This window comes from Eleginops maclovinus, chromosome 9, assembly GCF_036324505.1.
Source record: "Eleginops maclovinus isolate JMC-PN-2008 ecotype Puerto Natales chromosome 9, JC_Emac_rtc_rv5, whole genome shotgun sequence".
Taxonomy (NCBI): Eukaryota; Metazoa; Chordata; class Actinopteri; order Perciformes; family Eleginopidae; genus Eleginops; species Eleginops maclovinus.
In genome coordinates this window covers 8,861,573-8,876,482 of record NC_086357.1, presented here as the reverse complement: position 1 = coordinate 8,876,482, position 14,910 = coordinate 8,861,573, and the positions used below count along the sequence as shown (strand labels likewise).

Sequence of the window (14,910 nt, the reverse complement as noted above, 5' to 3'; positions counted from 1 at the left end):
TGTCCCTGCGAACTGCCTAAAGTTAGACAAAGACCTCCACTTTAGATCCCCGTGATAACACTGCACAAAAACACACCCAATATAGAAAGATGTGGTGCATGGGTGCATCTGAACGCAGACTTTCATAATCATGTCCTGATGAAACTGTTGTGATGTTTATGGTTTTTGCCACCTATGGATGTTTGTGCAAACCTGCCTGAGGTGAAAGAGAGGCCAGAGAGCACATAGCTGAGGTTAATGTTTTTATTAAATATATCACCTTTTTTTCTTCTTTACATTACATCTCAATTACAAAAGTGTACATACACGTGTGTGAGCAGTTAGTCACTTTGGAATAGACTCACATAAACAATAATTCTCTCTCCAACAGCAGCATGTAGGTTGAGCAGAGACGCGCTCTTTGTGGTCATGTGTTCTTGGTCAGAGAGAACAGCGACATGAAGTAAAATAGCAAGTCTTTTTTTGACATGTATACATCAACACAACTGACGGCAGACACATAAATATCAGAGGTAGGTTAATGTAGAAATACCCGTGTGAGAGGCGGCCCATGGGAGGCACCGCCTGTCATGCTAACTGCAACCCGACGGAACCATGGGAAATGTTTTCTGAGTACTGTTTAAGGTCTGAGAGTTTTGCATTCACTGACAAGAGCTGATCGTGTGTCACATAAGAAAATATAAAAAGACAATAACAACAACCAAAAAAGTCCATAACAATGGCAACAATGTGAGAATGAATCATAAAAACAACATTTAGAAATACTTCTAAATGACTTTTGGTCACTCAGTGCTTTTGTTCTTGCTTGGTTTGTCACAAACCAAACCTCCAGACAACTCCTTTAAGGGTAGAGCGAGCTCAACTCAGCAGTGGAGTTCCTCAGGGCCAAGACACATATATACACTTTATACACCCATAAAAATAATAATATAATAATAACAATAAGGCAAAAAAACAATATAAATACTAATAAAATAATTACAAATAACAAATGAAATAATGTTGAAATAAATAAGGCTGAAGAATAGAAGTAAATGCAACAATATTAAAATCTTTCAGAAAAACAAAAATAGATTTTTTTTTTCTCTTTGGGACAGGTGTTTTAAGAGGAGGGAGGGAGGGGGGGAGGGGTTTTTGGGTGGCTTGGATCCAAAAACCCAACAATGACAGTGTACCTGAATTAAACACCACCATGGACAGGATCAATAAATAAACAGCTATCAAAAAATGGAACAAAAATCAGTGGCTTAATTCTTCTTATAGGTTTTTTGTTGGTGAGATCTTCATCAGTGGGTGATCTCTTTAAGGGCACTCGGCTTCAGCAGGCAGGTCGGTGGAACCTAAAATCTTCTTTCCGTTCCAGGAGTTCACACACCAGCATCGACCCCTCTGTCCGTCCAGAGAGGATTCACACTGCAGGAGAAACACAAAATCCTCTTTAATTCAACTGCCCATGTGTCTCTCTCTCTCTCACACACATACACACACACACACACACACACACACACACACACACACACACACACACACACACACACACACACACACACACACACACACACACACACACACACACACCGAACACACAAGTGCAGTCATGCAGCACTAAATGGGTGACATCACACTCCAACAAAACACACATTGTGGAGGTGCTAAACAAATCCCTACCTGCATCACACACACTCATGTTTTAAACTGTGGTTGACATAATCTTGGCTCACACACAACTTTGCGGAGTCATACACACACTCACACACTACATTTTGCTGAATGTACCAACCTGTTTGGGTTTGTAGAGCCCGTGTTTGTCACAGTTGGGGAGGTAGAATCTGGTTAACTTGTCTCCTAACTTCTGCTGGGATTTGGCAATTTTATCCAAGGCTCTCTGAAGCTCAACATGACAGGGCCCCTGTGGAGAGGAAACAGGCAAGGGAAGGGTTAACCAAGTGCCAACACACAAATGATAATGCTTTAAGCACGTGGGCTGACATCAATATAAAACTTGTAATAACATGCACCCCCACTCTCTCTCTACCTCATCTCCTCAAACAGCACACGAGCTCCCCCGTGTGGTGCACGAGTTATTTCCCCCCTCTAAACGTCCCCAAAACTTTTAGCAACATATTGCACACAGGGGAATTTCACGGAATTACAACAATGGTACTGGTGCTGGGCTCTCACCTGTTCCACCAGTTTCTTGCGGATGGCTACGAGTTTTGCTTTCATGCTCTCCTGAGCGTCGGCAGCACCCCTCGGGTCGTAGGGCTTACTGTGGCCGGGGAGGTAGTGGCTGGAGCTGGGGTCCGAGACGATGGCTGCGTTGTCCATCTTAGTCTCTGGCTCTCCCTGATCTGAGGAAGAAAATTAAATAAATCAAGCGGCACTGAGTGGATGTAACTGTTATCAGACTTTGGGGATTGTGATAATCAGGATTTTGACGTGGTGCTGCACATAATGTGAATCATATAGGCCTACCTTGTGTCTGGGGCTCGGGGGTCGGCTCCTGCTCAGTGCTCTCCGTGCACACGGCTTGTCCCCGGGTGAGGGAGTGCAGCGGCCGGGGGTCGCCGGGTCTCGGGGTGCACCTCAGTCCGGAGCCGCACGGCGCCGTGTAGATCCCGCACAGCTCCTCAGTCTTCAGGGCACAGGCGAGGCAGCATCCACAGCCGGGTTCCCGCAACACCTCGGAGCATCCGGGCGCCACCGCTGGACACTGGCTCAGCTTCTCCGGAGAACACGGGGCGCATCGGATCGGCTCTGGCCCCACCACCGGGGACCCCAGCGTCCCTGTGGCCAGCACGGAGCACAGCGCTGCCACGATGTACTTCAAATGTAATCCAGCCATGGTCAACACAGTGAGCTGGATATTAAATATAGAATATAAAAATGTAGAGCAAGGTAGAGAGGTTGAATCAAAGGTAAAGAAGCCGGATTCCCACGGTTCTTGCTCAGTTGCGTCTTGCGTTTGATTTTGGGAAAATGTCTAACTGTCCGTTGCGCGCAGCCGTATTTATAGCCGGGTAGTGTTTGACGCATCCGCGTTATGAATGATTTCTGAAAAGAAGGTGTGATGATACGATGGGCTGTGATTGGCCCGCCTATGTCCGGTAGGGCAGCTCATTTGAATACACCACTCACGTCAATATTTATTTTGGAACAGGCAGTGCTTGCACGTATCTCAGGCGAGTGACGACACCACTGTTTGATGTTGCAGTCAAGGACCCTCTTTTCTCACCCGGGTGATATCCCAAACTACTTTACCCAGCTTTGCCAGTTTACAGGAACAACTCAGGCTGGCACTTTCTTACTGTTTGTTTCCAGCATTGGAAACGGTCATAGGTGCACACTCGGGGGATTTTAATCGATATCATGGGTGAAGCAGCTCCTTGTTTTCCCTACGGACACAAACAAGCTCCTCTTTTGAGGAACACTGTTATCCATTCATTACGGGTTTGTTCTGTACGACCTTCTTACACAACTTTGGGGGAAACTAGTAATGAGCGCAAATTACGCACACCCACGATGCAAGCCCACTAAGAGAGCCTCCAAATGCATTCGTGCATTACAGAGGACATTAGAAAACCAACTTTTTTCGAAAAAGCGGCATAAATGAGAGTCGCCGTTTAGTCAAAGGGCTCGGGACTCAGTAGGGACTCTGTGGTATGTGATCCCTCTCTGCCCCACGCGTGCGCGCTCGGCCAGAAGCCGGCTTTGGACTCAGTCCAGGAGATGTCCCGTTGTAATTACCCGTTTCCTGGGATAATAATAGACCAGAGCTATGAATGGGGGCTGCGCTGACATGACCACAGACACGTCCCTATGCCTGGCCACTCTCTGGGGGCTTTATTGGTCCCCCCCACGCGGGACAACGTGCACATTTTTACGGCCTGCTGCAAAGCATTCGGTGTCCTGACCCAGTCCCTTCTTTCATATAATGATGCAAAACAGAATGAAAACTCTATTATGAAAGCAACTTCTTCTATTTTCACATTTTCAGTAATTAGAGCGATTTTTTTCTGATACTACGAGTGAAATCAGCTCCGTGCAATTGCTTTATAGTATTGCATCATCTGTCAACTGGTTTTAACAGTCACTCTCACGTGATGCCCAGATTTGTATTCCTCAAAGCCCCGTGCTAAATAAAGCCTATAGTGTAATCTGATGTGGCGTGAGAGCATTTCCTAGTGCCACTGTCACACATTGACATATTCATCTGTGTGTTAGGATGAATTCAGTCCAATAACACAATATAAATTAAGTAGACCTTTTACTCAAGTACAGGTACTCATTTGGCTTTGTCTGCAACTTTGTACGTGTATTACACCATGAATCAGAGGAAAACATTATATTATTAAGTGTGGAAGCTGCTTGAAATGTTCAAAATAAGTCAAACCTGAAATTAGTTTTACGATTAAGATACTTTATTTAGTCTTTTAACACATATTACTTCAGTTCTTTTTAAACATTTCATTATATCTTGGGGCCAAACAGACAAAAATAAAGTATGATAAGAAAAATGTCTGTACGTCTGTATGTCAGACAATACAAGGACCACAATCTAGTGTTTGTATGACCTCATAAAAAGTTAAATATTAAACAAACAAACTATGTAAAATAATATTTCATATCGAAGACATTTAATGACCACAATGTCAGACTTTCTTTATTTAAAAAACTCACTTTGAACATTGAGAGAAGTGTGCTTGCACGTTAATGTATCAATCATATTAATAAAACAATATAGTATTATAATATTAATAATTATTACTTTTATACCTTAAGTTGGAGGTAAAACTGCTGTTTGGCAGTACCTTAAACATCTCTGCACATTGACTACATTTACTTTAGCGACTAACTAACTTTTAGATCAACTTATAGTTATAGTAAGTGAAATGTAGTCGTGTACACATCTAAAGTACACAACTACATTAAATAAAAATGCCGTTCAGTGCTTGAACTTATCTTATTTGCTGTTACATTACAGCAAATACACATTGTGTGCTAATTGCTACACATAAACGTTTAGACTTAGACTTATAATACTTGTAGACTTTTAGTTAGGAAGGATTGTGATAGTATGTATACCCGCTTTGGTAATATTTGAGTTAAAAATGAGTCACTTCTTCTACCACCGGTTTGACGGGCTAGAGTGTATTTTCTATTAAAGGTCAATAACAAAATTTTCTGTTGTAGAAGAACAAAGTCTGTTGAAAAAATGTGGGAGATGAGGAGGTTGCCTGGCATTATCACATGTTCTGAACTACCTCACATTCCATTACAGGTGTGTCTTTATGGCTGTACCATTCCATGGAGGAATATTTTATACACGTTGTCCCCAAAACTGTCTGTCTATACAACATGTCCTGAGCCAAACCAGCGGAACATCTGAGGTCGAAGGGTTTTTAATGAATCCCATCTATTTATAATTCTTGTGATGAATCCACATGTGCTGCCAATACAGCATGTCCAACAGGATGTCCACATTTTAGTTTTTTCTCTCTCTCACTCAACTGGAAGGCCACAACGGCCTCATTCTCATTGTGAAAAAAAAAAGGAGTTGACAGCAGAAGGAAGAGGTACTACTATTTCACTTAAATACTCCATTACATTTCAAAACCAATGGAAATATTATACTTTGCTGCATTTATTTGATATGTATTAGGACTCTAGTATACAAATTAATAATATAAAAATGGTGAAGGAAATATGTGGATCCCTAAAGTTGAGTAAAATGTGCATTATTTTATTATTTTTATCCTACATTACACGTTAAATTCATAGTACAAGACTGGATTCAAAGTGTTTATCTTAAGGTACCATGTGAAAAAGAATGCTAGATTTACACTATTTCAGAATTGAACAAATGTGAAGTTATAAAGAGTACTTTTTAGTCATACAACACTTTAGTAAATGTAATAAGTTACTTTGAACCACTGTGTTCTGCAATCTGCTTTCTTTTATGTAATAGTGAAATAAATGTTGGTGTTAATACAGTAAAACAAGTAAACATTGAATTACTTACACCAGTAAATTAGAGTCAGAGACTAATAGTTCCTTCTTTGAATGTACCTTCTCATATTGGTATTGCAATTTTTGTAAGGTTTGATTTTTGAAACTGTTTTTTCATTTTCTGCACCAAAAACTGAAGCATTCTTTGAATATTAAACACTACTTTGCAATTAACACCATTCTGATTGTAATTTGGAAATACTTTGAAGTTTTAAGTTAAAATTGTATACTGGCATTGATGTGTTTTCCTGATGCAATATGTTTGTCTTAGGCTGCCCTGAGTTGAACTGTTTTTATAGGACCTACTCTGCGTCCTTGTGAGGGAAATGTTGACTCCAGTGCTGCCGGGAGCTAAACATTTATTTTCATTGCATCCAATGTACAGTTCCACTTTTATAGACATTACTGTGTAAAGTCTGTCATGATATGACCTTACTGTTGAATGACTGTTGATGTATAGTCTGTGTAATAAGCAGGTATACGCCAAGACAGCTAGGCATGAGGTGTCAAAACATGTGTAGTGTTCTCATGGAGGAGCCCCTTGCTGTCAGATCAGAGAGGCAGAGTTATCTGAGGTCAGGGACAGACCTACTTTTATCTAAAAACATGTACACGGCGGGATCAATCAGAACACCAAACCCAAACACGAGATCCACAAAGCTCTTGGAAAGCTGCTGAAGGGTTTGTGTTTTGGAGAGTGATGATAAGGGAAGGGGAGGGGGGTTGTTTCCATCCCTTTCAGATGTCACATGATGGAGATCAAACAGCGCTTGGCATTGAACGTCCCAACGCTGGAATGTTTACCTTTGACAAGAGCACTGGGAAAAACAGTCTTGTTGTCTCAGGAGCGGCTCACACCCACACACAAAATCCCACCCTCCATGTTCCATTTATGGGGATTTAAACCTTGCCCTTTGCGTCAAAAGGGGGGGCATCTTCGACAGACGAGCTCAGAAAAACAGGGTTGTTTGAAATCACGCCCACCGAAAGAATGCACACCTGCGTTAATACTACACAAGCCCAGAGGCTCTCTGAGGTTAATGGATGAATGTATGTCATAAGGAGAGGTTCAACTTCTAGTGTTACACTTAACCGAGGTGAGTCAGGTGATACATATGCTCTCAGTCAGCAAAATGGAATTGAGCCTCATTCATTTCATTTTTACTATCTGTAGTTTTCCTACTGTGACTAGTCAAAGTTATTTAGAAAAAAGGCCACTGGCAGGGAAGAGAGTTACTGCTGGATAGGAGGGAGCGGCTGGATTAAGCACTCATGTGACTGGGACAGGTGGAAAAGTTGGAGGGCATCCGGTGGACAGGTAGAGAATAGCAATAAAGGGGGAAGTGGAAAAGTGGAAGGCTAAAGATTTGATTTAACCTGAGATTTTGTAGTTGAACCATTGAAGTGTTATATTTAATGGACAACATTATAAAAAATAAACACAATACTTTCGCCACACACTTTGAAAGAAAACACACATACAATTCTCATGCTTCAGGACACACATTGGACAGCTGGTGGCAGGGGGGCAACGTCCAAGCCTAAAAGCCTGCATTATCTATAATATCCACTAGGGGGCGACTACTCTGGTTACAAAAGTAAGTCAGATTTTATGGAAGTTGATGAAAAGAGGAACCTTCTTCTTACTTGATTTTACTTTCTCAGTCAAAAAAAAATCTTAATTAGTTTAAGTGTTCTTCAATACATTATTGTGTTCATATTCTAAATGATAGTCCCATTTAGAGTTAAATAGAGTACAAAGAAGAAAATGCTTTTACACTGAAAAAACTGAAAAGTTGACTTCAATAAACTGTATTAGGTTACTTGAAAGCAATACTATTAAGTCAAACCTAATATTTGGTATTCAAGTGTAATGGTATTGCTTTAACCTAACCTAATTAAGTTATGTGTAATCTGTTGACATAATACATTTTAATCAAAGTCAACATTTCCTTTTTTCACTGTAGGCGGGGCTAACTTATGACTTTCAGGTCTGTACCATATGGTTTTGTCCAGTTTTATTTTTTTAATTGTTTTTTTCTTAGAAATTAAACCTTTCCGAAACGTGGCTTAATTTCTTGTTGGGTTTCTTTTAGCATTTTGCATGTCTAAAAATTGCTACGCCCTCTCTTGACACTTCTAGCATAGCTTTGTGTGTTTACAGAAAGACTGTACAGTGCAGTTTGAACAGCTTAATGTTTAAGGACTTAATATACATTGAAATACATCATGTAGAGTGAGATTGATGTACATGTGAGGCTGGGAGCTCTGAGTGAACCAGTGTTGTCTTCGGTCCCGGGACACGTAATGTCCTCTCCCAGGGTCTTGAATCAGCGGCCAGGAATGTGATGTGAGTGGGCACAATGACGCTAATCCCCAGCAAAGTTGTTCTTTTTCCTCTCCTCTCCCTCTCACAAGATTTCTTTAATCGGATAATCCATGTCTTATTGAACAGGCAACGTAGAACATAAAACATGGATCGAGGTCTGGGAGAAAAACACTGAAACATAGCCAGGGTTAGTTAAGGTGTAAGAGTCTCGAAAAACTCTGAAATTGTGAATGGTAAAATGGATTTATTTGTTAGACACCAGCGTCCCTACATGATGCATGATGCTTCACATGTGTCTGTATGTTTTTGGAATAAGAGTATATGTTTGCGTGATTGTGATTGTACACTTGTGTGTGGGAAACCCAGGAAATCCAGGCTCCCATGCACCAGCATCTATTGTGTTTAGTTTCCTCCTCTCTTTTTCTAAATGTTTGTGTGTGTGTGTGTGTGTGTGTGTGTGTGTGTGTGTGTGTGTGTGTGTGTGTGTGTGTGTGTGTGTGTGTGTGTGTGTGTGTGTGTGTGTGTGTGTGTGTGTGTGTGTGTGTTTAGCTGCAGTGCTTCCCTCTTTCATTGTGGCTCTAATGAGAAATAGGAGGAAGTCCAAGCCAGAGGATTGCACTTGGCAAAGTTAACTGGAAACAATCTGGTGATTAGGTCAAGGTGTTGGTAGGGTTTACCATTATTATGTATCATGCAGGAAAATTAAGATCTCTAATCATACACACTGTTACTTCCCCCTCCCTCCTCCTCCCCTTTCCGCCCATCACATGTGTGTCTGAAGATATTTGCCTTGCTCACAATAGAACAGTCTGTCCAGAACATACACATCAAAGGATTCTGTGCAGTAAATGAAATCTGAAAGCTCTATACAGAGAGGGAAAGCTTAAGTCGCCACTCTGTAATGTTGACTGGATTGACTCTCTCTTTGGCTCCACTTCAGTTCACTTTCAACTTCATTGTCCCCAAGAGGGGCAGATAATTGTGTATCATGAAATTGCACAGATCATAACAAGCACATAACGAAGTTCAGATTTTTTAAGGCACCATAAAGGTCAGTTTACCAAAAATCACAGAAACACAATCTTGTGGTGACTTTTGCTACACATTTGATGGCGTCCTGCTGTGTGGATACTTATAGTTTTATGTGCTTGAATTTGAGACTTTCTATTTACTTTTTAAACTAAACTTTTTCTGCAATCCAGACCTGACAAAGCAAAATAAAAACAGTTTTAGATTTAAATACTTTGAATTCCACAGATGCCCCAATTGTAATGGGATGGAATTAGATATCTCAAAACCGGGACAAACTAACCCCAGATTATATTTGTTATGAAATTCTAACAGGCCTGAGGGAAAAAAAAGCTTTTATGTAATTTTAGCAAAGGGATGTCCTATGTCTGTCTACACATGTCAGTCTTTAGGTAAAATCATTGTTCTGTTAGTATAATTTTCAAAGGGTTTATCGCTTTACCTCAGGTCACCGTGATCTGCTCTGCTGAGGAGGTTATTATGACATTTTCTGCGTGTTTTAAGGTGTTTTCTCTCAGCACGTCACATTCCATCTGCGTGGACGTTCAGAAGAGACCAAACATGCAGAAGCTGTAGCAGAAGGTTATTAAGGGTCACTGCTGTTCATGCAAAACATGGAGTTCATTGACCCTGTGTGTATGTGTGCTGACGTACAAGATGGAGAATAACACTGTTCCACTTGGGAAATCTTTGAGGAAAAACAATCTTATGGGAGGATGTTTTTTTCTCAACTAATCAGAAAAGAGCAGAGTTTTGGTTTTCGGAGATCTCCAGAAGACTTATGTGTTGACCTCACTTTTAAATAAACTCTGTTGCAAAACCAAATTTCTCGGAAAAACATTTTGGGTTCTGTATTCTGGAAGCATTTGAGTGCTTAATCCATGCATATGGATTTGATCAAATCTAAAATACTTCAGGAGGATGAGTCATGTGATTTACCCATAAACTGTGTTCTGCACCTGACAGTCTGAAAGGCTTGGGAGCCAAAAGTGAAGCTAATACCTATGAAACTGCAGCTGATGTAGGACTATCCAGAATACATGTTTTCTGCATCGTGGGTTTGTAAAAAATATCCAAAAGCTCGTAATTTTATTAGTATTACTAGCTCAGAAATTATTTAGGGAGTGTTTGTAAATATAATGCGTTGCTTTACTCTAAGTTCAGAGCAGTGGTATTGAAAGTTGTCGATGGTAATGTTTTCTCAAATCACACACAGCTATGCGGCCCCCATGGGAAGTCATGGCAGTAACCGTGAGCAGTAACTAGCTAGCTAGTTAGCAACGATCGTTTGCGGTACCAAATCATTACAGACTGCTCAATAAACCCTATAACATCAATAAGGGTTCTTTTTTGGCACAAGTATAGTGGTGTGTTACTTTAATAGTTAAAAAAAAAAGCCACATGCATAATATTTATTTGCAGAACTGGAGAAACCACGCTGGTCTCATTGCTTAGCTGGTTCTTAAATCAAGATGGCTATTATTGAGTGCAAGTGTTCAGTGTACCACGCACATTTTAGTACCTTCCGAGTACTTAGGCCTATAGTGGGACACCCTTTTGCACTCAAAACAACAAGTGTAAGTTAAGAAGTACACAATTTGAGACACGCAAATCAATTAAACCTTGTTAGCCTACCTAAAGTTTGAAACACTCTAAATTACGAAGGGTCCTGTTTGAGCCAAAGTACAGCCTCAAGCTGAGTGACTGCTATCTAACACACCCTATAGCGCTGGACTTAAATCTGTAGTAAATCATTAGTTTGAAACTTGCCGGTAGTTATTTCACAATGTGGAAACATTTTAAAACAACCAGTAAACTTGGCACTCATAATCAACTTTGGACTGGTTTTGTTTGGCGGATGCTTTTGACCTGATTTTTAAAGTAACTTTGTTTCAAGTGTGTTAGACTAGAGCTGTCACTTCGTCTAAAAATTAGTTTCTGTTCATTTATGGTCCCTCCACTAACGATTTAGAGACAAAAGTTGGTCGTGCAGTGGGTCAGACAGATTGATTATTTAAGATTGTTGCATGTTTGATTGGAATTTTGAATTTCCTATAGAATAATAATTAGATGATGATGACCAAAGCTACAGTCACCAATAAAAAGGATTTATTTATAAAGCCGTTAGTTACTTTCAATTTTATAAAGGTTTTCTGTTGTGGTACCAAAAAGCCTCTTGTAGATTTGAGTGGCAGAAATTGTTTGACAGTTCAGGAACTCAGAGAGCAGGGCTTCTTTATTTTCCTGGTGAGAGAGTCCTGTTTGTTCTCAAGTACATGCTGCAGACTTAACACGTGTTCAGCTGAAAGTTTACCACTCCTTTGGCCTCACTCACACACAAAAATGCACTTACTTAAACACAGATACAAACAGAGATAATCAAACAGGCGTGCAACTGAAAAATGAACATATACAAAGTCTTGCAAAAACACAACCCCACTGCATAAGTGTGCAGTGGGGTTGTGTTTTTCCTCCCACGCTCAAGTGTCCAAATTCCAGTAGGTTTTTACAGTAAGGGATGTTATGACACACGGGATCATTGGGTAAGCAGTGCGAGGGAGGAGCGGGGGCAGTTAAACTATCGCTAACCCCCCGGTCAATTGGCTGCTTCACCACCCCGAACTCCCCTCGTCAGCCCCTGACTCAAGCTGCTGATGGACGGCAGTTCAGCTGCAACACAGCTAAAAACAAGGCCCATTTCCGCTCGCTTATCTAGTGTGTGTGAGTGTACGTTGTCACTTCTGAACCGGGCGTGTTTGATTATATCTTAAAATCCAGCAGGTGGTAAACACACACACACACACACGCATGCACACACACACACACACACACACACACACACACACACACACACACACACACACACACACACACACACACACACACACACACACACACACACACACACACACACACACACACACACAAACATTCGCTGAACATTTATGGACATCCTCTGAAGTGATTGCACACAATCAGCATGAATCACAAAGCTATTAAATGAACAAGAAGGAGGCCGACTGGTTTATCATTTACTCATTGAAAAACACAACCCCGTGGTTTCGTGTCAGGGCAAGATCTTGTTGTGTTGCCATGACGACCTGTCAATCAGGATGCTCCATATGCCACAGCACTTCCAGCTGCTTTTCTATACACACACCAGCAGCAAACAACCCCACACACAGTTTCACATCACTGATGAATGTTTGGAAGTCGGTTCTTCCTGCTACAGGACTTAAAAAACCCCTTCGCACTCAGCGCGACACAAAACAGACACAATGATAAGACCTAACGTTTGTTTTGCTTTCTTTTTCCTTAAAAAAAACCCTGTTTGCTTGTTAGATTCCTTTGTTGGGGGCTGAAGTGAGACAGAAATATGTATAACACACTGAGGTACTGACACATTTCTCACACTCCTGACTCCTCCAGTGTATAGAAAAGACTAATCAGAGAAATAAAATAATTACTTGTTTTGTACCAGAATGTTCAGCTTTTTTTCCTGTTTTTCAATCAACAGTCATTGTTCCTTTTAACTAACTTAACCAGAGCAGAAGTTGTTTTAGAAGGCACTGGGGAGAGGATTGACTCATTTTCTAGTTTTTTTAAAGGACGGATCAGTCACGTAGTCATGAATGATCTGCGTTTTATGGTTATTTTATTGCATTATTGTTTTGTATCCTTTTTTATATTTATTCAGTGTTGTGTTCTGTATGAAAGAACTTAGGATATAAATACTGTGGTGTGTGCCATTGGTCCATAATATGTAGTCGCCATTAAACATATTTAAGTGATTGTACAGGTAGAATAGAGTAACAGTTTAATTCTATTTATCCGCTGAATTAGAGACGTCTCTTTACCAAAGTAAAAATATTTTTGGACTCAAGGGCGGACCCAGAGATTCTCATTCCCAGATGTCATATCTAAGTTAAATTGTTTTAAAATCTGCAGACTTGTTTTTGTACAATCTTTTTACAAACAGAGGAGTTGCCCTCATAATGAAGGTTTAAGGTCGTTCTACATTATAATGAAACTGTGCCATTTGTTTTACTTTAAAAGGGCTGTATCAGGCATATACTATAGCCTAGTTCTTATTTCCACCATTAGGTCTTTGAAGTTTACAGTACGATAGTAGCTCAGTCTGCAGGAACTTGGCCTGGGAACCAAGGCATGCAGGTTCAAGTCCCAGAATGGTCCAAGAACAGAGTGTGGACAGATACTTTAAGTGGTGCCAGTTCACTTCCTGATACATTAGCTGCCCACTACTCTGGTTAAACACGTGTGACCATTTAAAAGTGTATTTGATTCAAATTCTCCATTTGCATTGATGATGTTTGAGGACTGTTGCAAGCGTTTTCTGTTTAATGTTTTGTGTAGGAAAGTTTAAATAGCCGTGACTGGTAAACCTTTTGCAAACCAAACATGTTTCTATCCAGTTTGAAAGGATTTCACAATGTGCTGTTCCTCTCACACACTCAGGCACTAACAGTGATGTGACGGGCGACGTTAATTAACCGGGGTTAAGAGCGGGACATCAACAGGTGTGATTAATTACACGAATGATGAGCCAACTGCAGCCATGATTAATGTGACTGACTACACCTGTGCTTTATCGACTACTTAGTGTCAAACTGTTAGGTAGGAAAAAAATGCTAGTTGACATACTTAACCAGAGATCTGTTTTGGAGTGGAGATCACATTTGTGAGACAGGTGGTTAATGTGTCTTTTGTCAAGCAAGCAAATGCCCAACTGCTGTCTCTTTTATCACATTTAAGGTCAAACTTGATACATCAACTTGAGCCGTTTCGAAAAGTTGATTTTACAATAGGTTTTTACAGTTTTTTTACACACTCAATTGTTGAAATGTGTCTTTCTACCTCAAAGGAGTTATCTTAAATCTCTTCCAAAAATCACATTTTAATAAACCTGCCTTTTTGCAGTTAATGTTTAAATGTACCATGTCATTGTTATCTTCTTCACTATATTGTGGCTAACTATTTTGTTTTTGAACTCCTATTTTGAACATGTGCCCCTTATCAATCTTTACTTGCACTGACCAACAGCGGTGGTAGTTTTTTTATCTACATGTATGTACAGTATCTGCTGTCCAAACACACACACACACACACACACACACACACACACACACACACACACACACACACACACACACACACACACACACACACACACACACACACACACACACACACACACACACACACATAACACCAGCAGGAGGCTTCTTCAACAACAGACTGACATTGACCCCGGTGTTGTTCCAAACTTACATCAGCCCCTCTGTTTTTGTACTGTTACATAACTATACAACCAGGTTTGATGGCCTCTCGGTGTGTGTGTGTGTGTGTGTGTGTGTGTGTGTGTGTGTGTGTGTGTGTGTGTGTGTGTGTGTGTGTGTGTGTGTGTGTGTGTGTGTGTGTGTGTGTGTGTGTGTGTGTGTGATAACAAACACAGAAAGAGTGCTTTTTACTCTAGAGGACACATCCCCCTGCTGGCTTTATTTTTGTAATCATAATACGTCAAT

The 14,910-nt window shown here is 40.6% G+C and overlaps 1 protein-coding gene across 1 annotated transcript; it reads right to left on the bottom strand.

Moving 5' to 3' along the window:
* Positions 1-229: 229 nt before the first annotated feature.
* igfbp1a (insulin-like growth factor binding protein 1a) lies at positions 230-3,011 on the bottom strand. Its single transcript, XM_063891855.1, has 4 exons — positions 2,476-3,011; positions 2,182-2,351; positions 1,781-1,909; positions 230-1,413 (listed from the first exon to the last, which is right to left on the bottom strand). The coding sequence occupies exons 1-4, from the start codon at positions 2,843-2,845 to the stop codon at positions 1,303-1,305; spliced, it is 780 nt and encodes a 259-aa protein (XP_063747925.1). The 5' UTR covers positions 2,846-3,011; the 3' UTR covers positions 230-1,302.
* Between the last annotated feature and the right edge of the window lie 11,899 nt (positions 3,012-14,910).

Excerpts from the sequence above, each read along its gene's own strand:
- igfbp1a (XM_063891855.1), bottom strand. The coding sequence starts at position 2,845 with ATGGCTGGATTACATTTGAAGTACATCGTGGCAGCGCTGTGCTCCGTG. Across the intron at positions 2,352-2,475 it reads CCCCGAGCCCCAGACACAAG|ATCAGGGAGAGCCAGAGACT; the intron begins GTAGGCCTATAT and ends TTTCTTCCTCAG. Across the intron at positions 1,910-2,181 it reads GCAAGAAACTGGTGGAACAG|GGGCCCTGTCATGTTGAGCT; the intron begins GTGAGAGCCCAG and ends TCCTCTCCACAG.